This window comes from Filicampus tigris, chromosome 10, assembly GCF_054856515.1.
Source record: "Filicampus tigris isolate MCC_2025a chromosome 10, RoL_Ftig_1.0, whole genome shotgun sequence".
In the NCBI taxonomy this organism is placed as follows: Eukaryota; Metazoa; Chordata; class Actinopteri; order Syngnathiformes; family Syngnathidae; genus Filicampus; species Filicampus tigris.
The window spans coordinates 20,614,359-20,637,415 of NC_141226.1; the positions used below are offsets into that span (position 1 = coordinate 20,614,359).

At 40.9% G+C, this 23,057-nt stretch overlaps 1 protein-coding gene across 2 annotated transcripts in view; it reads left to right on the forward strand.

Moving 5' to 3' along the window:
• The first annotated feature begins 880 nt into the window (after nt 1–880).
• ephb1 (EPH receptor B1) overlaps nt 881–23,057 on the forward strand; it is a 151,418-nt gene continuing 129,241 nt past the window's right edge. For both annotated transcript variants that reach the window (XM_086043706.1, XM_086043707.1), the window contains exon 1: nt 881–1,210. In XM_086043706.1, the coding sequence (XP_085899832.1) occupies nt 1,150–1,210 (61 nt within the window). In that variant the 5' untranslated portion in view covers nt 881–1,149. The remainder of the gene's footprint in view (nt 1,211–23,057) is intronic.

A 23,057-nucleotide genomic window follows, 5' to 3' on the forward strand; every position in this document is an offset into this window, starting at 1 on the left:
AAGTACAGATTACAGTGATTGTCAAAGTGTGGAGCGCGTACCACTAGTAGTTGGTGCCTTGTCGTGGTTTGTGAATTTATCACTGAATTAAATGTGCAAACTTTGCATAGTATTAATGTGACTTAAACTTACAAAGATAAATAAATAAAAAAATAAAAAAATCCACCACACTGCATTTGTTAAAGCTGGTATTTCACTGAGCAAGCAGCAAACACTTGTCAATGCTTGCGAACGTAGCGAATTTGGGTTTTTTCTTCAGTTCGTAAAAGGTTGCAAAAGGTTACAAAGATGTTTCCACGCAGTTATTACTTGTCGCAAACAGAGAAGAAACACCATACAAGTTTTAATACCATCTTAAGTAGTCTTACCTTGGCTAAACTCCACTTTTTTTTAACTTATGTTACAGCCACAGAATACCAAAACCAAGCGCTGTACAAAACATATAATAATAATAATAATCATAATATTCATAGTCAAAAAAATCTTCTTTTCCATTGAAAATACACCATAGCTCTCTTCACAGAAGCAGTAGTTTTATTCCCTCTGGTTTGTCTGTTATTAGAATTTTAAAGCTTGTCATTAAATTGTTACATGTACAGCCAGGTATTTATGAGATGGTACTTATTGAAAAAACGTTTCAGGAGCATTTATAAAGAGCCTACAGATTGTAAATACTCACAAGTAGTGATTAGAAGGTGTAGTACCAAAAAATCTCCATCTGAGGGTGCTACACCCTTTCGGTTAAACGGAAACGGCTTCGTGTGGGTCGAAGAAGTTTGGTGTTTTGACAGCGCGGCGTGGGCGGAGCCATACTCCTGATTGGGCAGCCTGTTCTGGTCGCCGCTGCCGATTGGCTACAGAGCGTAGAGCAGCGCTCTGAGCAGGCAATGTGGGGTCTCCCCTCACTTCCCCGCGTGTCCCTCTCCCCACTTTCCCCTCACTCGCAGCCCGCTGCCTGCTCCACCTGAAACACTTGCGCGCATCGCCCTTGTGACACACTTTGTTTACTACGCTTTGAAATGTGACTCCCGACACTGTGGCTATCTGCTGGAGTAGCCGCTGTTGAGAAGCGAAGGATTCCTCGAAGGCTCACCCTACGGGCGTGTTGGCAATTTGGGTGGACAAGCTGTGGAGAGCCAACATTTTGCCATGAGAGTGGATTTGTTTGCGCTCTTTGGCGTGATGCTCATCACTTGTTCAGCAATGGAAGGTAAAACAAACCAAAACAAATCATGTCTATACCCATGTGAGAAGACTTCTATTGGACACTTTGGGAATGTTGTGCTTGCTGCTGTACTTTGACAGAGAGATGCTGGGAAGTCATCCACGTGGAACACCGAATTTTCATTTTGGTCGTTGCTCTAAACGTCTTTCAATGAATTTATGTTGGTCACAGGTGCCTTAGACCTGCGTCCAACCTGCGTTTTATAGTGATTGCCACCTTTGCCGTAAGAGTGTTGTAACTGCTGTTATTTTTCTGAAACCATGAATGCACCACCATTTATCATTGCTGAAAATGTTTCAAGTGGATGTGTAGCTCATGCTCCTGTAGTTAAAAAAAAACAGCCCCTTTCCTTTCATTCGATCATACAATGCATATTTAAAAATATGGTAAATATTTATGAATAAGAGTGCAGTGAACAAGTGGATAGCATTTCAGCCTAGCAATTCTGAGGTTCGGGGTTTGAGTCCTGTGTGCAGTTGGCATGTTCTCACCAATTCATGATAGGTCCATGGAAGATTAAATTGTTCATCGGCGTGAATTTTAGTGTGGATAGTTGTTTGTCTATATGTGCCCTAACGATTGGCTGCGACCAGTCTGGGCTGCACCCTGACTCTTGCCCAAAGTCAGTTGTTATAGGATGCAATGTAGAAGATGAATGAATCAATCTGCGCTAATTATATAGGGGGTGTGCATTTTTCAAACAAAAGGAAATTTGATACGTATCTTGATACATGGGTACATGGTTGTGATATGATTCAAGGACGATACATCTTAACGTGGAACAAATCAATTTGGTTTATATATATATATATATATATATATATATATATATATATATATATTAGGGAGTTGCAGCTCTCCAATAAAAGGCAGTTTGATTTGTATCGCATATCACCTCATTGGGTGTGACACGAATCGAGGTGTCTGTTTGTGTACCAATGCACTCACATCTTTTAAATCCAAACCGATTTTCCGATTTAAATCATTTTTTCCCCTTTTGCTATTGAATACGGTATTGTGAGTATTTGTAATGAAAAAAAACAGTCCCACTTTAGTTTTATTTAATTATTGTATGCTAGGCCCATTCAAATGCTGTCACAGGGCCATTAAAAGCCCACGGGCCATATGTTCCCGACCACCGCACAATCGACAGTGCAGTCTATCTTTGTATCCCGTCCACCCTCTTTTATTTCTCACACACACACACACTTATCTGCGCAGGGAAGCAGTAGTGTTGCCATAAGAAGCTAATGTGTCCTCTCTTCAATGTGTTTTTCATTTCCTCCCCGGGACCCATAGGGACACTCTGCTGTGGTCAGACATCCACAGTATCTCCTCTCATTTTATCGTGCACTTGCTCTTCCGTTTTGAAGCGAAAAGAAGAACTCATAATGCAGCCGGACAAATAATGATCTGATCCCAACTGTATAACTCGTTTCACTGCGGCCTTTGTGTATGCACTCGTCAACTTTGCATGCGGTTGTGGAGACGACAGGTCAGTTTTCTATTAAGATTAGCGGAGGGTGTGGAATAGGGGTTGGGTGTTGCCTATTTGGAAAGATGGTGAGGTTGGGAAACAGATGGGGAGGGATGCTGCTCCTGGGGTTACCCAGGTAACAAGGATGAAAGCTATTTCCTTGTTTGGGTCACTAATTGAAATGCGCTCGTCCCACAGGCTGGTTCAAATCTGATCTGAACTCCAATCTGTTGCTCTTTTCATCTCTTTTTATCGTGCGCGCGTGTGCGACTGAGTAGCATTGAAAAGTCACATTATCACTAACACACTTATCACCTTTCAGATGCTAATTAAGTCCGATTCTTGCCTCTTTGCAGTCAACCCGTTGCTAACCATTTTATGTCTTTGACTAGGAATGGTCTAAATCAGTGGTTCATAACTATTGTTAGCTTGTCACCCTGGGTTAGGGTTAGGGTCATCTTCCTATTGTTGCAAAGTCACGACCCAGTTTATAGAAGGTAAGAACAATAAATTATGAATTTTTTTTTTTTGTTTAAAAATAGCCTTTGAATATACACGTTACATTTTCAAACGCAGTTTCAAATGAGTTTGGCATACCGGTAAAAAGTCATTTGCCAGCTATGACGTTAACTAGCTAAAGCTAGAATAGTGAACAGTCCTTCAAAAAAGGCTTCAAGATCTGTATTGGAAGTTTACTGTCAAACTAAACATATAACCAAGAATGTAGACCATTGACAGAATTCTCGATTGTGAAGGACATTACCTACCCTTAACGCTTTTTGCCAGTCAGAGCACCTCAGAGTGTAATAATTAGACGACATAAAAACACCTTAAACTGACTACTATACACACATATTTCTAAATTTCACATTGAGAATTTTAATTCACACTAACGTTCAATCTATATTGGGTGGCATCCGTACAATAATGGTCACGTGAAGGGGTGTAAGAATGAGGATGGGGATTCTATTAGAAAAACAAAACTGCAGTGCTCTTCTCCTTTATTTGTCCAATTTCTCCTTGGTGCATCGCCCTCATGTCTGTCCCCCTCAGTCGTCCCCGATTCCCTCAACCCCCTGCCCCCCCAAGTCGTCCTCCCTGCTCATACTCGCTCTGTGGCGTGTGCTTCTTGCCAGACACGCTCGTAATTCTCCACTGCTTTTTTTCTGTTTGCCCTTAAACCAATTAGTCTTACATAAACCTGCTCATTTAAAAGCCTGGAACCAAAGTGTTGGGGCAGGGACCGGGGATATGGTTTACTTTGATAGGAGAACGTCGGTAATGAGCCACAACCAGTCCCTCGCAATGCTGTGTTATAAATAGTAGTGCCTTTACGGAGGTCTACGTCGATGTGACGTAGCTTCCCATAACTGATTTCGTTTTGTTTCTCTTTAACAACAAAATACGGCTGCTTGCAGCCAAGCAGCGTGGGGTCCGTTCAGTTTCAGTGACTTCAAGACATGATTGCTCAATAATCAATGCCACACAGTAACCAGGTGTATATAATAATAATCATAATAATAATAACTACAGAATGCAATTCCTGCACGGGAATGCTGAAGACCTGAAGCTGTATTAAAAGTGTTGTGGGATGAATTGGATTGTTGAAATCTAAGTGTTGAAGTTTGTTGGTATGAATGAGTCATGAAATGTGGAAGGAGAAAATAACTGTAAAATATATCATAATTGGGGAATTTTATAGTGGAAATTGAGGAATTTTGAAAATGAGATGTTCCATACCAAATTACCCAAAAAGTAAAAGAACATTTTAACCAAGCAGATTTTGATTTTAATAAAACTTGGTGGACTTGTTGATAGCGATCGGACAACAATAAATCTCAAGTTTTAGGTCAATTGGAGCAGGGGTTTGGGAGATACGGCCCGCCAAATTTTGACATTTTGGGAAGAAATGGGCGTGGCCACCTTCCATTGAATGCTTATATCTCAGGGACTACTGGGTTGATCTTCACAGGTATTGTTGGAAAACGAATTCAAAAAGAATTCCAGGTCTCCATATTTTAGTTTGAAAGGAAGGCGTCCACACCCAGTTTTGCCGAAAATGTCAAAATTCGGCGGATCACCCACTGGGTGATTTGGCATGGAAAGACCCTGAAGTTGGAATCAGTCAAGAAATGTGGAAGGAGATGGAGGCAAATCTCTCTAAATTTGGAAATTTTATTGTGAAAATGTTGGACTTTTAACATGAAAAGTGTGGAGTTTCGGCAATGTGGGTTTTATTGTAATCTGGAAAGTAGTTGCCCAGAAGTTGGATTGGTTTGAATCGGTGGGCGAATGTGGAAGGAGAAGCGTAGTAAAAATATGTTTTTTTTTGGGTGCAGAATAACGTGCGTGATTGCTCTCCGTCATTCAGAAAGACACCAATTTATATAGCACCTTTCAATTGTCTCAAGGACACTTAAATCCTGTCATTTTTGGTGCGTGCAAAAAAAAAAATCAATGCAAGTTTTTTTCCTCTTCTTTTCACAAGGTTTGTAGAAATTGGCTGAGTGTTTTTTGAGTTACCTTTAATGAACTTAATTAAAATAACCAACGATTGAATCCCTAGTTCTTTATTTCCTGCTCTATGTATGAATTTACCAACTGCTAAAAAAAAAAAATCAGCCCTTTTGATCTGAACGGATGAGAGCATTGGATGTGTCCTTAGTTACAGACTACAATGAAGTTCAGCATCTCACTGAACTGTTCTTTCTGCTTCAGGCGGTATCGCTGAAAAGGCTCAAGTTTATTTTGCCCACAGGCACTACTGCTGAGACCACCTGATGTAGAATTCAATTTTCCTCCCGTTTTGTACCGCTGTGTGCGTAATGTACAGTTAGTTGCCTGCCTTGTCGGTAGCGCGCGAAAGCCATTACGGCGAGCAAGGGCAGCAGACATGGCCTCATTCCGTAATGGAACCTTATTTTGCCCACAGTGAAAAGACCACCGGCGTTCCCGTGCGCTGACGCGGCCTCGCGGGCTGTGGAGAAGCCTGGCGCCGACCCCCGCCCGCTACTTGTGTACCTGCGGCATTATAAATGCGATGCTTGTTGTGTAAAAGTGCTGCCCTCGCATGCGGGTGCTGGAGCTTCAACTAATGGCGTGCGTGCGGACTGATTTCATCACAATATCATTTTTCACATTTTCATATGCAGCAGTGACGCGAACTGTAACTCCTCACATACCCTCCTGGTTTCTGCACCACTCCAAAAAAAAACCCGACATGCATACGCACGCACATACACACGCGGTACCTCTAGCAGCTCGCTTTACCCCAGAGACATCTGAGCCCTCGGAAGGCCAGATGGCGGATGCTAGTTGGGGGCGTGTGAGTGCATATTTTTTTTTTTCTTTACAATCTGCGTATGTTGCAGTACACATTTTTAAGGGACAGTGGGGAGCCTGACAGCGGTATCTGCCGTACTGTATTTACTCAAGTGCTTTAAGACCCAAGAAATACAGTTTGGTTCTTTTCAGTAGGCTTTGTGTTTTTCATTTATTATTATTTTTTTTAATGACAAGTGGTCAAGTGTCTCAAAATATTAGACAAATACAGTGCCATATGTCTTGATTTGCTCCCCAGATATAAGTATCGCAGGGTTGTACGTAAGTGCTTCACAGTTGGGTTCATTTCCGTTGTCTTAATCGGTCAGTACCTAATAACTTAGCCCCGCTGGGAAGTACTTCTTTTTTCAGCGCCTAAAGTTGGATACCAAGTAGTCCTTGGATTGGTGGATAGAGAACCATCATTTCGGTGGGATACAAAGATCGAATGGGAAGAACTCAAAAGGCAACTCACAAGTCAAACAAAGCTCGCCGGGTTGGTATGATGTCAGGTGTCCGGGTTTACCATTACAAGCCGAACACCGGCGACTGGCCCACAAGCATTTTTTGTTTCCTGCTGCAATCCGTTCCAGACCACATATGGTCTTCTCTTTGTGGCCGAGTTTATGTTCCTGTTGTTTTCCAGATGCATTCCTCCATCTCGAGATTAGCCACAGAGATGCGATCGGGTTACACTTGCCTCCCTCTCATGTTGCTCGGACCTTATCGCGGCAGGTGGCTTAGAGCGTGTATAAGGTCTAAATCCCTATCTGCCCAATCTCTGGAATGAGTAAGACTCACTGCATCAGCAACCGTCGAGACATATTGGTGCACAGGAGCAAGGGGGCAGTGTGTTGGGGGTGTATCGCCTCAAACTGTGCGAGTCATCTGTTTCCCGGTAAACCCGCGGGAGCACAAAAACAAACCCCCAGAGACACACTTGTCAATTCTATTAGATGCATGCGCAACCTCAAGCGATAACCCCTCAGAGATGCACTTGCTGGAAAATGACAGTGCCAAAAATTGATTCGATGCAGTGACCCATCTTCTCAGATGGAGACCAGGTAGGTGACCGTTTTTCAGACAGCAGGAAAAGCCACTGCCTGTATTGAGCAGAGAGTCAAGAAGAGAAAGCCTTATCAGATTTTGTTTCTAATTGTCCATGAAGTGTGGCTCAATGCTAAGAGCTATGGATGCACCCCAATCTCTGTAAGTTGCTTGTAATCAATATCGTACACAGTACTAAATTTCATTTGGCCAGCCTTCCTGGAACCGCATAATCTTCTATCTATTGACTCTATTTCACTGAGTCCATTTCACTCATTCTGGAGCCATTTACGATACCCTTCCGGGCTGTTTCTTTTTTTTTCATAAAGTGTTATAAAATAGTGGAGCAAGACCACATTTCCCCCTTAGTATTTGGGAATAAAACATTTTTCACCCATGCTGCTACCTAACTTAACTTGAAACTTTTGACCTTTTTACTTGTCTCTGTCCAAAGACTTGTGTTGATGAAATCATTGTCAGTTATTATTAAAACTGTAGAATATGAGGTTGTTGGGAAATTGTCAGCAGTGAGCAAAGAGCTTCTTGAAGATTTGTGTTTGAGTCCGGGTCAAAGTTGCTTGTGAACCGCAAGGCTCAAGTTTAAGGGATGGAATGTCGGAAGGACAAAGGAGAAGGTGGGAGCGGATAATTTCAAAAGACGACAAAATACGGGGATCCTTATTTTATGACGATGTTCCGTTCCGATGGGGGCGAGTAACCCGAATTTACGTAAGTTGGAATGCGCCGCCGTCGATCACAAACGTCCGCTAACTCAACTCTCCTCTCAGTTTATTGCTTGCATTATTATACGACGTAATTATTCGACACCTCTTGGTCTCAAAATCTCTTAGCGTGTAGCTTGCGAGGTGTGGGCATCTTTTAAAAACCCAGAGCCAGACTAAACACACCTTGTAATCTCCTTGGACTTATTTTATACTTTCAGGTCTGCTCACACAAAATAATATGAATAAAGCACTGTACATTTGAAATCACTCGGCAGCCCAGAGGATGCTACATCTCTATAGCTGCAGGAAATTAAACGGCACAGTCGTAATAGGGCTGAAATGACGCTCGTCGGTGGAAGCTGTTGCACTTCTGATTAAATCAACGGCGTCTCCCCTCCAGTCTGTTTCTCATAGACACACGGGCTCATGTACACACACACGTGCAACATTGCCTCACATTCATTTACTTGACACACACCCTCACCCCCGCCTTGGTTGTATCCAATACTGATTTATATTAAGTGGACTTACTTGTTGTACCCCAAAAGGGAGACTAGCCCCTGCAATGTAAATGGGCTACTTATGCACTCACTTGCAGCTGCGACCCGCCTCAAGACCCCCCCCCCCCCCCCCCCCCGCCCCCACACATGACCCCCTCCCACACCCACACATTGCTGTGATTTGTACAGAGGAAATGAGCAGAGACAGAGCTAAGGGCCTGCAGCCCCGAGGCCTGTGTCGTTATTAATGAGTAAGTGCCCGCGCAGCTCCCAGGCTCGCAACACGCGGACATATTTCACCATTCACCTGGCCCTCTCCTCAACATAAATACCATCTCGTAATAACCGTGAGGGATCGCGGCAAAAGTGGGCCAAGCGTTGAGAAATTATCCTCGCGTGGAATGCCAGCTTCTGAGAGGAAAGGAACACTGAACGGCCAACTAAGTAGCTAAGCGGCACAGTGAAGGCCTTTCTCTTTTTTTTTTTTTTTTATTTTTTTTTATTTTTTAATTCATTTATTTTAACCTTCATAACACCGTCTGCCAATACCTGCCAGGCCCGCTGTCCACCTCTCGAGCTGGATAAGAGGATGCTGTGTTTTGGAGGTAATTAACTATTGATCTGAAGTGTAGTGTGATGGGAAATGAGTGCCAGCGTCTTGATTTATAAGCCTTTGCGAGGCTGAACCCTAGAAAGTGCAACAGATATGTCGAAAGAAACTTTGTTCCAAATAAGTGATCATTTAGTACATGCGTACGGTGTCTGCCTATCAAATATTCTTTTAGTGGGTCACTGATTGTCTGAGCAAAAAACGGGCGATTTTGACATTTCTTAATGAGCAGTTGTTTCTGTTTTCCTTTTATTTTTCAATCTTATGCTCATTTAGAATATACGGATGATACTGTTTACGGTTTCGTGATGTTGTAATATTTTCTAACTTGTCAAAGGGCAAGTCAACCGAAACATTTTCTTTACAATAAGATGTTCTATGCACCCCCACTAGTCTAAACACGGCATTCTGATTGATATCATGCGTGTGGAATATGAGTTAAGTTGCTCAGCTTCAGCAAAAAAGTTGAGCCGTGATTGGTTGTTACCTGAGCCCTGAGAAACTGTGATGTCACTTTCAGTTGACAGCGAGTGACAAATTGGCTAAACACGTGCGGAATTCACTGCTTGACTCATATTCCACAAATGCAATATTAATCAGAATGCTGTGTTTAGACTAGTGTAGGCACATAAAACATATTATTGAAAAGAAAATGTTTGGGTTGACTTTATCTTTAAAATTTTATGTTAGGGGTGGAGACAAAAACGACTTTTTTTTTTCATTTTTTTTTTTTCTTTGCAATTAACGATCATTATTCATTTACGGATTGCTCCCTATCCTCAGCACATAGCGGAGGTACACTGTATGTAGTATAATCGTCGACTGTGTAAATTAGGCCTACAGTATAGATTTGGACTCTGTTTGACTTGTTGATGATGTCATCGTGTCTGCCTCATTGTGAAAACGGATTCAAGGATTTATGAACACGAAACTGGAGGAAATGGCGGCCAAATGTGCATCCATGAAACCCACCCTCCTTGCTTTCCTGGCTGCTCAGGAACTACCGAAGGAGTAGTAGGTTTTATGCATTTTATTGTTTGGGACGGAGTCCACATTTTATAGGACAGTAATTGTTATGCTCTATATAGTATGGTGATCCATTTTCAATCTTAAACCATACTGTGTCTCAAGGTCACAATCGTGCTTCAAAACATCCGAAATCTACCCAGGTTACTCTCATTGAATATGCACATGGAATCCAGTTGCATTCTTTTGAGTCGCTCTTTCTTGCTGCGTCGTCCTCTACTATGTGCCCTTCATTACGTATAAGGCAAGAACGAGGACAAGGATTCGGACTCATTTGTGAGAGGACAAAGCGAGAGAAGGAGGACAGACTTGTATCTGCTTACAATCTCCTCCGTGCTAATGAGGAGGCTGCTGACTCTGGCTGCTAAGCCCGCAATGGAGAGTGCATTCGCCTGCACGCATCTGGGAGTTCATCACCTTGGATAGCTGCAGGGAGTGTGATTTGCCTTTAAAAAAAAAAAAATATATATATATATATATATATATATATATATATATATATATATGTATATGTGTGTATATATGTATATATTATATATATGTGTGTGTGTGTAATATAATATATATTATATTATATATACACAGTATATATTTACACTTCATCAGTGAATAATGTCGAGAGAGAGCAGCGTTTGCACCAGTGTGAGAACCGCCGTTACCTCTGTGAGAGATGTCCTGAGGATTCAACTGCTGTATTTTCTGAAATATACTGTACGTCAAGCAGAATGTGCTCTTGGGATTTTGAAAGTGATAAATTAACAAGACGCGCCTTGAAAAAGTCGGTTTCTTTGCGAGGTGTATCACAGCGAATGATTAAAGCGCAATTTTCTCATGCGAGTCAACAAACAATTTGCTAGAATAGCATTGCTAATTCTGGCACAAATCTTAGCACTGACTACCCAGGAGCTATTTTTAACTTCAGCCTCCCTTTAAACTGTTTTTTTTTTTGGTTTGTTGTTGTTGTTCTTTCTTATCTTCTCATTTAGTTATTCAGATCAAGCATGTTTGACTTGTGGGTTGTTTTCGATTGTTGTACCCCACAATTATGCATCTCTATAGTTTGCAAGGTTATGCCAAAAAAAAAAAAAAAAAAAAAGTGAAATTCATATTAACACAAGAAGGAGAACATTACTTGTTGAAGCAATTGACCTAGTAAAGAATCCACCCCAATTAAAACGGCACCATCTGTCCTTTCACAAAATCTTGGGTTGTGCACCAGCAAGTAGCCTGCCAACCGTTAATGGCCAGACAAATAAAAACAAACAGCATGTTCTACAAATTTGTTTCATTTCTACTTTCTTGACCAGTTTAGTCAACCCCTGAGTTATCTTTGTAAAGGAAAAAAAAAAACAAACTCGAATGCAACTTATGCATTGGATCTCATGAGATTGTGTAGGTGTGACTAATGAAGAGTCTTGAGAATGTAATTTGCTTTCAAATGAGCAAATCTGCCAGACCATAATAAAAGCTTTGACTCTGCCTGGTAATCTACTAAACACAGTAATTACCAGCACATCTGCCATTATCTATTAAATCAAACGCGAGGGGTTTAGGGATCCGTTGAACAGTATAAAATTCTATAAAAAATGTTGCCTCAACCTCCATGGCTAATTCCTGTGTAGTCTCCATCTCCCGCCTCCTCATATTTAAAGCGCTGCGCTTTTGATGTTAGCTTCACACTCTATTAGCTACCCAGTCATCAGTTTGACAGGAATGTCTGCATGCAGTCGGCCCGTTTGTGGGAGACGTAAAATCACGAGACGTACCAAAATGTCAGCGCAGCACTAAGCAGTATTTTAAGCACTCTTGGATCTGAGCGACAGTAACTGATCCATTGTGGATGATTTTTCCTTTAAGCTTGTGAGTGAATATGCTCTCAGGGAGAAAATGCAATTAATGAATTCACTAGATCACATCACAGACGCCACGGTGATCGACTGGTTAGCACGTCCGACTCACAGCGCAGAGGTCGTGGGTTCGAATCCGGCCCCGGCCTTCCTGTGTGGAGTTTGCATGTTCTCCCTGTGCCTGCGTGGGTTTTCTCCGGGTACTCCGGTTTCCTCCCACATTCCGAAAACATGCACGGTAGGTCGATTGGACACTCTAAATTGCCCGTCGGTGCGATTGTGAGTGTGGGTGTTTGGTTGTCTCTGTGTGCCCTGCGATTGGCTGGCAACCAGTTCAGGTTGTGCCCCGCCTACTGCCCTTGGTCGGATAAGCTGTTTGGATAATGGGTGGATGGATGGGATGATCACATCACACTCGACAATGTTTCTCTAGCATCGCAAATCTTCGCAAAACGTTCGCCAGACGTTCGGCAACAGTCGCAAGGGAATTCTAATTTCAAAATTCCCTTGAGACATGAAAAGCACAGGCGAACATCTGGCGACCATTTGGCGAACATTTGCGACCTAGAACGAACTCTGACGTGAACGCGCATTTTTCTACCTTTGCCAACAGTCGGAAATGTTCGCCCCACAGTGGGATAGGGGCTTTATCGATACGTCTGGGTTCAATGTATTATGCGGATCCATACAGTATATAATATGGAATCTTTTAAAAGGGCGGGGAAAAAACCCCCCAAAAAACTCTCCTCTTGTAATGGACACAGTAATACTGCTCTAGAGGTTTTGCCATAGTGTGGACGGGTACAGCTGAATCCCGTAGCAAGCTTGGTAGATGCGCATGTGACGTAATTAACGTGAAAACATTCTGTTTGCGAGAAACAGACCCAACCACAGCTTAGCTGTGTTTAAAGCGAATAAAAAGATAAATAAAACATTCACACCTCAAACACTCCTGAAGTACGTAACCCATTACATCCGTTTTCATATTTGAAAAGCTGCTTCATAAGTGAATATCCCAAATTAGAGGTAAGAGGTCTCCACACGCTCACCATAGGATGAATGTGATTGCTGACAAGGTCATTCGTACCACGGTTTGTGTGTGTTCGTGTGAGCAGATTCCGGGATGGATCGCTCAAATTGCGCTAAAAGGCTTTTCAGACACTTGACATCAATCGTGCCGGAAGAGGACACCTGTCCAGAAAACGTTGAGTAGCCGTGAAGATGACTTCAGTTACTGCATGTTTGCATTCAATCGGCCGCTGAAGTAATATACTTCTTTTGAAAAAGGAAACAAGCATGAAGTCTGGTCATTGTGCAAAAAATAAATAAATAAATACTCGCCTCAATCTCTGTCTGTTTGTTTCCTCGTCTTGAAGATTGATAGTGACTTGTGCAGGACATATGGTCATACCACGCATCACAACAACGGAATGACAGATGCCCTGAGCGTCTTTCTGTTTGTTTGAAAGGCGGATGCGTGTCTGACGGATTGTTTGGCTTTTATGAATACGAACATAATTTATCAGCATTTATGTGGTAGCTCTTTGGATTTTGGGGACCAGTTTATCGACTGAGCAAATGGCCTGAGCTAGACCTGTTCGATTTTGCCTAATAAGAAAATCCCGATTATTTTCTCTCAAACCCGACTTTACGATTACGATTTCTTTGTAGAATAATGAAAAATGAACTTAATTTTTAATACAAATTTAAACTGAATTATCTTTCTTTGAACTCAAAATGCCAGTCAATTTAACTTAATACACACAGAACAATCCATTGGGATTAACAGCATTTTACTTACACAATAGATTTCAGATCCGTTCTTAATTAAACCAATAATGAAAGAGGAAAGTGCATATACCATCTGAAACGAAATCATCAACATGAGAGAAGGTAGACAGTCAAGTCTGTAAACTAAACAGTCTGTCAGCAAGTCATTTTGCTGACCAGCTAGTGACTAGCCTTTCACCTTTCTCCCTGGTCTTACTTAAACATAAATCAATGATTAGTGCAAAACTGTCATTCAATAATACAACGCACTGTCAAGCTTAAGTACGGATGCATAGTCATGACCAGAGGTCCGTTGTAGAGGTCAAAAAAAGGGACGACTTTCAGACGTTGAGTTACTTGCTCACGGGTTGTATTGTACATGCGGGGCACACACTACACTACAGATCTATTTTTGCCCGATTTATTAACTAAACGCTCACTTGCCTGAGCAAATAGCAGAATCGCCGGTAGCCATGGATGTTGTTGTTGTTGTTGTTGTTTCGGACTGTGCGCTCGTGGGAGGAAGCGGAAATGCAGAGGAAACAACGGTGGCTTAGATACACCAAAAATAACAAAATCGAACGTGCCCATTTGAATGTTTTTAACATTGTTTTATCCAGAAAATTTGGTTACGGTTCAAAATCGCTTAATCAAGCAGCCCTAGTCTGAGCCATGCCGTTGACATAGAACACTCCTGTGGTATCAATTTAAAAACATTTTATGTGGAAGTATTTCATTTTTTATCTACAGCTATAAGTGCTGTAAAAATCCAATTGTTTTCCCCTTTGGATTATTTTTCTTCCTAAACTGAACATTTCTGTGGGCAGCTGTACCCTCATTTTGTCATCAGTCAACATCGTATATCGTGTCACATCATTGGCACTAGTCGGAGATTGAAGCAGATGGCACCAATATACCATTATCATGGGTTTAATGAGTCACTATTTGACATACATTCAACTCACTCACCACATTTTTGGCCCAATTGTGTGGTGTTCGAAGCAGACAAATTCACAAATCCATCTGGAAAAGAGTCAAAAGAGAAGATGCTTTGAAGTGGATTGGTGTGCATTGGTGGTGGAGTGGTTGACCAGCTGGCATGGGATCAGTCCTCACACCGCATGTTCTTTATAATTCTACTTTGATTGACTGGCGACTAGTGCTGCACGATATTGGAAAAACATGCCATATAGATGTTGACGATAGCGGTATCGATATTATTGCGATATTCAACATGTACCTCAAGAGATTACATTTTTATTATCTCCAAAAAGTCCATTTTTTCATGCGGCAAAATAAGCAAGCTCAATGTACTCTTGGGTAGTAATTCATTGTAATTCCCATAGATAATGCGAAACTATTATGTGGCAATTTACGTTAGCATCTAAGGCTAGATTCACACTGTAGGTCTAAATGCTCAATTTGGATTTTGGGGTAAAATCCGATTTTTTTTTTGTTTTAGCGTTCACATTACATTATAAATGCGACCTCGGATTTTGGGGTAAAATCCGATTTTTTTGTGTGTGTGTGTGTGTGTGTTAGTGGTCACATTACATTATAAATGCGACCTCAGTCTGTCTGGTGTGTGTAACAAATCCGATACGTATCCGATCTAGGATCATATATGAAAGTGGCTAAGGTCGCGTTTGGAAAAAAATCACGTTCGGACTGACATAAAATTGTGAATCTAGCCTGACTGGTCAAATTCAGATAAAAGCATACAATTCCATAAGAACATGGTATCATAATTATTATATTGCGAAGGCCATTATCGTGACATTAATATTTTTTCGATACATTGCACAGCCCTACTGGCGACTAGACCATGGTGTGTTCCTGAAAAAATGTACCTGTGTTGAACAAACCCCTCCACCAGCCATCAATCCAAGCCTGCCAACGATTACTTCCTGGTCCCAACACACTCTGTATTATGCGCCGGACGGTAGATTTGGTCATTAGTATGGACCGCCGTTCGTGCTCTAACGGCGTCTAATCGCTTTGCCTTTCACATGGTGGTGACATCAGCACGTTGCTAATTGACACATAATTGCTAATAATCACGGAATGGATCACTACGAGTCCAATTAAAAGCGATCGCTCCAGCTTAAAGATTCGTTGCGGGCAGGGTCCCCATTTGAGTAGATCTTTCTCAAGAGAAATTTGACAAATACTTTGCTATTGCCAATTAGGTTTTTTTTTGCGGCATGGTGACATTTGGATTGGGGTCATGCTTTTGTATAAACTTTGTTTGCTGATGACCTCGCAAAAGATAACAGCCAGGTACGTGTAATGGAATCCGGCCTGCTCTGAGAAGATTGAGGAAATTGCTTGGAGCAGGAATGTGCTTGACTTGCTTGTTTGGGTCAGTGGAGAAATTGCTGGTGTGTATGTGTGTGTATGTCTGTCATGTCCAAACTGGCTTTACTCAGCGGAAGAAAAATTGAAACTTGATATGAACATCCTCTCGATTCTTCCATAAACTTACCTGGGAATACTGTCGAAAGCCCCCATTCCATGAAAATACAGTAGAATGCTCGCGATGACAGGGACAGGAAATTGTTTTTAACTCCAGAGTGGAACATTGTGGAAGTCGTAGGAGGGATTTATGGCCTCTTAAAAGTCATTGTTTGTGGCGTGTTTGTGCATTTATGTGTGGCCTGGCACTCTGACCCACTTTTCTACATATGTATCACCTCCTATGATGTACTAAATGTGTGAAGTGGAGCCTCGTCGCCTGCCACTCAAACAGGGAGATCACTCACATTTCTCAGAGGAGCCAGACAGGGATGCAATTCAGATCTTTTTTCTCCTGTGCCTTTACAGTAATTCAGGTAAAATGAAAATGAAAAAAATGAAGTACACTCTGCTATACTAGTTTGGGAATTTTTTCATTTTTAAAATATTTTTAATGATATATTTTTAAATACAATTTCAACTTTTTATTTTATTTCAGTTTTAATTTGTTTTTAGAGCAGGCTTGTTAGCTTTTATTACGTTTGAAAATGATTAGTTTTCGTTGAGTTTTTATTCGTTTTAGCATTAGTTTTAGTTAGTGTATATATATATATACAGTATGTATATGTCTGTATGCATATACACATATACATATGGAGTTTCAATCTTCTTTCTTCTGTACGACCGAACATTACTCCTAAAATAGATACATTTATGACATTTATTGACAAAGAAGAAAATGGACACGTTCACTATAGTTATAGTTAGTTTATAGTTATAGTTAGTGAATTTAGACAATAGAAATCGAGTAAATATACCATACAGTATTTGTGACGCACGTACACTATGTTAGATGAAGGGTAGAGGCATTCTGCAGTTTGCAAGTTAAAATGAACCCCTGTTTGAAACCCATTCGCAAAATGTGAAAACATGCGATACAGAGAGAACATACAATAATATTTTAAGAAATACCATTACCTCTTCCATGTGCTCCAAAAATGTGTCGAGCTATGAACATTGAACACACACTCTTGCCCAAAATCAGCTGGTTTAGGTTCAGCCGAGGCCCTAATGAGGACAAGCGGCATAAAACGTGAATGAAGGGACGTGTCTAGTACGGCGCCGGTCATAATTCATGAAGGTGTTGTTAAAAAAACCAGGATCAACTTTTAAAATAGCATTCATATCACAATTTCCCCCAAATCCTTCAGCCCTACTTCTTTCCCATAATCCACTCATAAAGGCCACGACGCCATATTGGGTTCCATCTGGGCTCCCGTGTTGACTCCATGCTGCTCTCTGTCACTGAGGGAATGGCAATTAGCGCTACATTTGCGGAAGATGGCTCGCAACCAGAGAGACCTGTCACCTCTGCTTCACAGCTCTGTCTTTGAAGACATGCACTTACGCGCATGCACTCGTGTTTGTGTCTGCGGGCACGCATGTCTGTCAGCGTGCATCGTGGGAGGCGCGGCACCTGCTTCCCTGCAGGGGGTTGGACCGCTTCACCGGTAAAAGGTGTGTGTGTGTGCGTGTTTGCGTGTGCGCGTCAGAGTGTGACAAGGAGGCTGAGCGGCATCTAAATGCACACGGTGACTTGTAATCAATGTTACAGCAGGTCCCTTTAGGTATACAAATGCCTCTCAAATGTTAATGTATTTCACGCGCAATAACCCAAATTGTATCAGTGTAGCGATTGTGCGCATGGTAAAATGGTGAAATGGAAATCCGTTTGATGGATGTTGTGTATTATCCTGCATTTAAAAAATGTGCTCGGGACATCCCTAGTTGTGACAGTGCCTGACGTTGCCCTTTTGCAGTCAACGCGCATTTGCGCCTGCATAGACTTTAAACCAATGCGATATATATATATATATATATATATATATATATATATATATATATATATATATATATATATATATATATATATATATAGATATATATATATTGCAAAATCTGTGATGTACTGTAATGTAGGGGTGTCAAATCGAAATTCCCTTACAATTACGATTATTACGCTCCTCCATTACAATATTGGCATAATTGTAAAAATGATGATCAATATTCATTTCTATCCAACGCACCAAACAATGTTTATTTACACAAGGAAAACATACTTGAATTTATACATATCGTCGCTGTCAAAAACACTTATCTACATTTTTTTTATCTACATTAAAAAGTTTCCAAAATTGGATATAAGTGTTTTTCACAGGGCAGCGACGATATGCACCTTTATAAAAAAAAAAAAAAAAAAATTACTTATTTTGAAAATGTTGTTTGGTCCAAAAGGAACTAATTTATATTTATTTATATTCATTTTCTTCTTTTGCACCAAAAAATACATGATCGTTTGAATAATCGTGATCGCAATTATTACCAAAATAATCATGATTAATATTTTTTCATAATCAGGCAGTCCTACAGTCTTGTCATAGTTTGGCAATCAATCGGTGATGTCATTGATCTGATCAGCATAATTAATTGTATTTTTTTTTTAGAGTTTTTTTTAAATAATTATTTGGGTTTTGAATATTTCTTGCCTCCAATGCATTTCAATGGCCGTCAATTAAACATGGATATTTGCTATTCGTGAGCCTTATTCGACACGAATAATGGGGGTCGACTGTCATGTAAGTCAAAAAGTTGTTTAAATAGGTATATTGCTCCATCTTCTGATCGGACCAGTGATCGGTTATTGTTTTTTGCAAACTCGCCGATATATAATCCAAAGTCCATTGTTCGGCCGTCTGAGAAAGCGTCGATGTTCAAATATGGTAAAATTTTGAATGTGACGATCCTGGCTTTTCCGCTGCAGTACTTGAGCATCGAAGTCCTTCTCGTGCCTGCAAATTTATTCCATAGACGCCAATGACCATAGGGAATCCAGAACTGGGTCCTGTACCACTTTTGTTACTTTTCCTAATAAATAAATTAAAAAAAATACATCTGAAGACATCATGCATAAAAGAAAGAGATGACACTCACCCAGTGTTTTATTGACAATTTTACCTTGTGTGCAACATATTGTATGTATGGTATTGACTTGCACAACATTCAAAATGTTTGCATTCTACATGCGCCCACAATAATACTAATTCATTCCGAATGAGTGGAAACATTGGAAAAAGCAACAAGTTGTAGTAAAGATTTTCATCATAGAGCTTTAGTGTAATAATGCACAGTGTACTTTCTAATATACAGCATGCGTGTGTCTGTGTGTGTGTATGACTAGCTAGATGGAAGAAAGGCTCCCCAAGTGGCTTAGGCTTTATTAAAGAGAAGTTAATGAGTTCCCCTGTCTACCTTGCCTCATTTTTTTTTCCTCCCTCCCCCATTTAGTTCAGGCTCCATCGCTTCCCCATTCGCTCTCTCTAATATTCCACTCAGCTCACACTGTTTCTCCAAGCACATCTCCCCCATAAGCCCAGCCGCATAAGTAAATATGCAAAGAAAACAGAAAAAAAACAAAAAAAAAACGGCAGAGTCCCTTTGGGAGGCGAAACTATTTGGTTACATCACAATCTTTTCGGCCCTCCTCCATATCTTTTGGGTGGTCTTTTCCGTCCGAGCACAAAGACATTTGAATGAATTGCTGCCTGTAAGAGATTTTTCATGCTAGTTCAAGCACATCCATCTGATTGATGCTGATCACAGATGTTCTATATATTCCCCAGAATTCTTGAGTAGTGAGCATTCACTCTTAATACATAACAGATTCATCTGAATATTATTCTGGCTGAATTTACTCTGCAGGTCTAAGTGCAAGTATACGTTTTTGTCGTTGTTGGGTTTTTTTTTTCGTTTTTTTTTTACTATTTCCATCTGTTGCATATTCAAGCGACACAGGTCTGTTATCCCTACATTTACTAAACACCTAAAATAACACACAGCCAATCGGCTCCAAATGTGTCAAACTATAAGTGCGTGGCCTCACCATCGCTACTTTGTGATACGACAAGTTTCAATGATTATTTCATATTCAGCATCTTTATATTGTATTATTTAAGCTTTATTTTAAAGCCAAAACACATGTTATCTTTCTCAGGTAATTTCTCTCTTTGGTGTTTTGATTTAGCGACAGTGTAATTCAGGGAGTTTTACAGGGAGTCACACTCTTTCTTTTCATTCTTTACTTCTTTCGATGTAATGTTCAGTATCTGGCAGTAGGGCTGTGCAATTAATCGAAATTCAATTGCAATTACGATTATTACACTCCGTGATTACAAAATTGGCAAAAACGATTATTAATATTCATTCCTATTCAATGCACTGTTTACACAAGGAAATCATACTTGAATTTATACATTTGTAGCTTTTAAAAAAAAAAATTCTAACAACTAATTTTATAGATCGCTTGATCCAAACAGAACTTACCCACATGTATTTGCCTTTATATATTTTTTTTACACTTAAACATATTCTTGTTTTATGCCAACATATAAATGATCGTTTGAATAATCGTCATTTCAATTATTCCCCAAATAATCATGATTCATATTTTTTTCATCATCGAGCAGCCCTATCCGGCAGAATTAAACAAGAGTACAAACCCTTCCCTTTGCAGTCGCATTGATGGTACGCATTGCCATCCATCCAAAGCACCCTCACAGTCTGGCGTGTTTGTTCAGATTTTACCGTCTGCTGTTGACCTCAGCTGCTCACCAAGCCTGTGATTGTTGTGCAAAAGAATGAATTTACACACTCCCTGTGTGTGCGACTATGTGTGTCAGCCTGCGCTCACATGTCGCAGATGAAGAGTGGAAAGCCTGTAATCAGAGGAAGAGAAAGGGAACAAATAGATGAGGATGTAAATTCAAGTGACCAGACTGCTGCTGCCGCGACAACACATTAGCCACTTCCAGCAGAGGCAGGAACAGAGACGCTTTGAATGAGCTTGTAGTGTTGCCACGCTGTCATGGTCACTTGGGGAAATTTACATCTCAGGCAGGTATGCCAACAAGCTTACAGTCACGGACAGAAATAGAGCCATGCCTTTTGTCCTTTCTCCAAACCGAGTGAAATGTAGCCTGTAAGCCCGTGGAAAAAGGGATTCCCCATATCCCTCGTTGCCTTATTTTCCTCCAACTTTTGCTGGATTCGTTTGAGCTGCAACATGAATCGATGCAAACTATCACTTTGTTCTTGCCCCACAATGGGATTTTGAACCCCGTGTATCCCGTGTCATCTGAGTCTCTTCCAGTCTTCATACAAGGGTGCCTTTCTCTCCTCTCACTCCCGCCGACTTTGGCCATCTGGGCTTTTGAGCCGGTGGAAATACTCTGACAGGCCTGTTTGAGAGGCCAAATGATGAGCGGTGACAATGTATCGCAGCAAATCCATAGGAGGGACGTGCAGCAGACACCAGCCGCCGTTGGAGCGAGTCTGTCTGGAAAAGGCTGGCCGCAGGGTGTGTTTGGTTCGGGAAGCCTGTAAGATGTATGTGAGTGTGGTGTGAGTGACGTGCGATGCTATTTGTTGGGTCCTCTTTGGACACGTCCGTGGCAGGAAGCCAAATCAACTGATTTACACCAACCTAGAATGAAGAGGGAGGCCTCGCAGCCGCTCGACCATTACACGAGATGTATTGTTACGGGGGCGCGGCATCAAAAAACAATCAATCGCACGCACACACTTGCGCCCAACAAAGCAAACACATAATGAAAGATTTATGATGAATATGCGAGAGAAGTTGTTGTCGGTTGCAATTCCTCATCTTTGGCATATAAAGTAGATATACTGTATATATGTATATGTACATATTTGTATGTATATGTACAGTACATGTACATATACATATATATATATATATATAAAATGTATGGACCGTATATATGTATGTGTATATGTATATACTGTATGTATTTTATATAACGTCGCTGTCCTGTGAAAACACGTCCAATTTTGGAAAAAAAAAATATTTTCACGTTAATGCGAATATATATATATATATATATATATATATATATATATATATATATATATATATATATATATATATTATTTGTTACTGCCAGCTGTACAGCAAATGTCTCTTATACAGTAAAAGGCAGCCAACACACACTGCTAAGTAGGTACCAGTTTTGTGTCCATATCAAGAGATTCCATAATCTAATTTCAACCGCCCACATTGTATTTTGTCAAGAGTACCTGCCTGAAAACTCAAGGTTTCATAATGACTGAGTGCAGAAGCCGGCCCGCAGTGCACTTTGGATCGGCTATTCCGAGATGGAAAGGAATGGATTAATGACTTAGAAAGTAAAATTCGGACTGCTAAAATCTGAAGACCAGTTTGCATCTTTTGGTGAAGAGGAGGAATATACAGCACTGGTATTTCCAATTCCTCTTTCTTTATGAGGAACCACTCGTGTCTAGGGAGACATTGGGGCACCTGTATCGCATTTCCATGACAACCGGGCCAGTCATGACATACCCCAATGCTGCTGGCTTGTATTTATTTACCCTTTTAACGCACACTTTTAATTACAAAAAAAGTCAAGGCTTTGAGGAGAGATAAATGACAAAACACGGAGTTGAGGCTAAAGGACCATTAATGAGGTTTACAGCCTACACAAGTAGGCCATCACAGAAGAAATACTTCCTCACCAGCCTCCTGAGTTAATGGCTTTTAGATCTCTGGCCGCCTTCGTGGCTGTTTCTGTGTTCGAAAATGACGGACTGGCAAAATTGAGTCAAATGTCCACCTCTGGAAATAATGACACGATTGTTGTGTTACAGACTTTCTGTCCACTGACACATTTGCGTCATTTGGCTTCATCAAAACTCTTAACCAAAGAAGAGAAGATAGAATGAGAAAGTTGAGGGTTGGAGATAAGGCATTCGGGAGCAAAAGCGCATCAAGTATTTCAGCCCGAAGATGGGTGGGTATTTGATTGAAAATCTATTAATCTGGCGGCTTGGACATTGAGCTCATCGGTGAGTGCTCTGCGCTCCCGAGCCAACATTTTGACAGTGACAAAAATAATAATTTTGCTCATGTTCAAAGTTTTGCAAGAGAATCTTTAGCCCCCGCCACGTGCCCCTCGAATGGA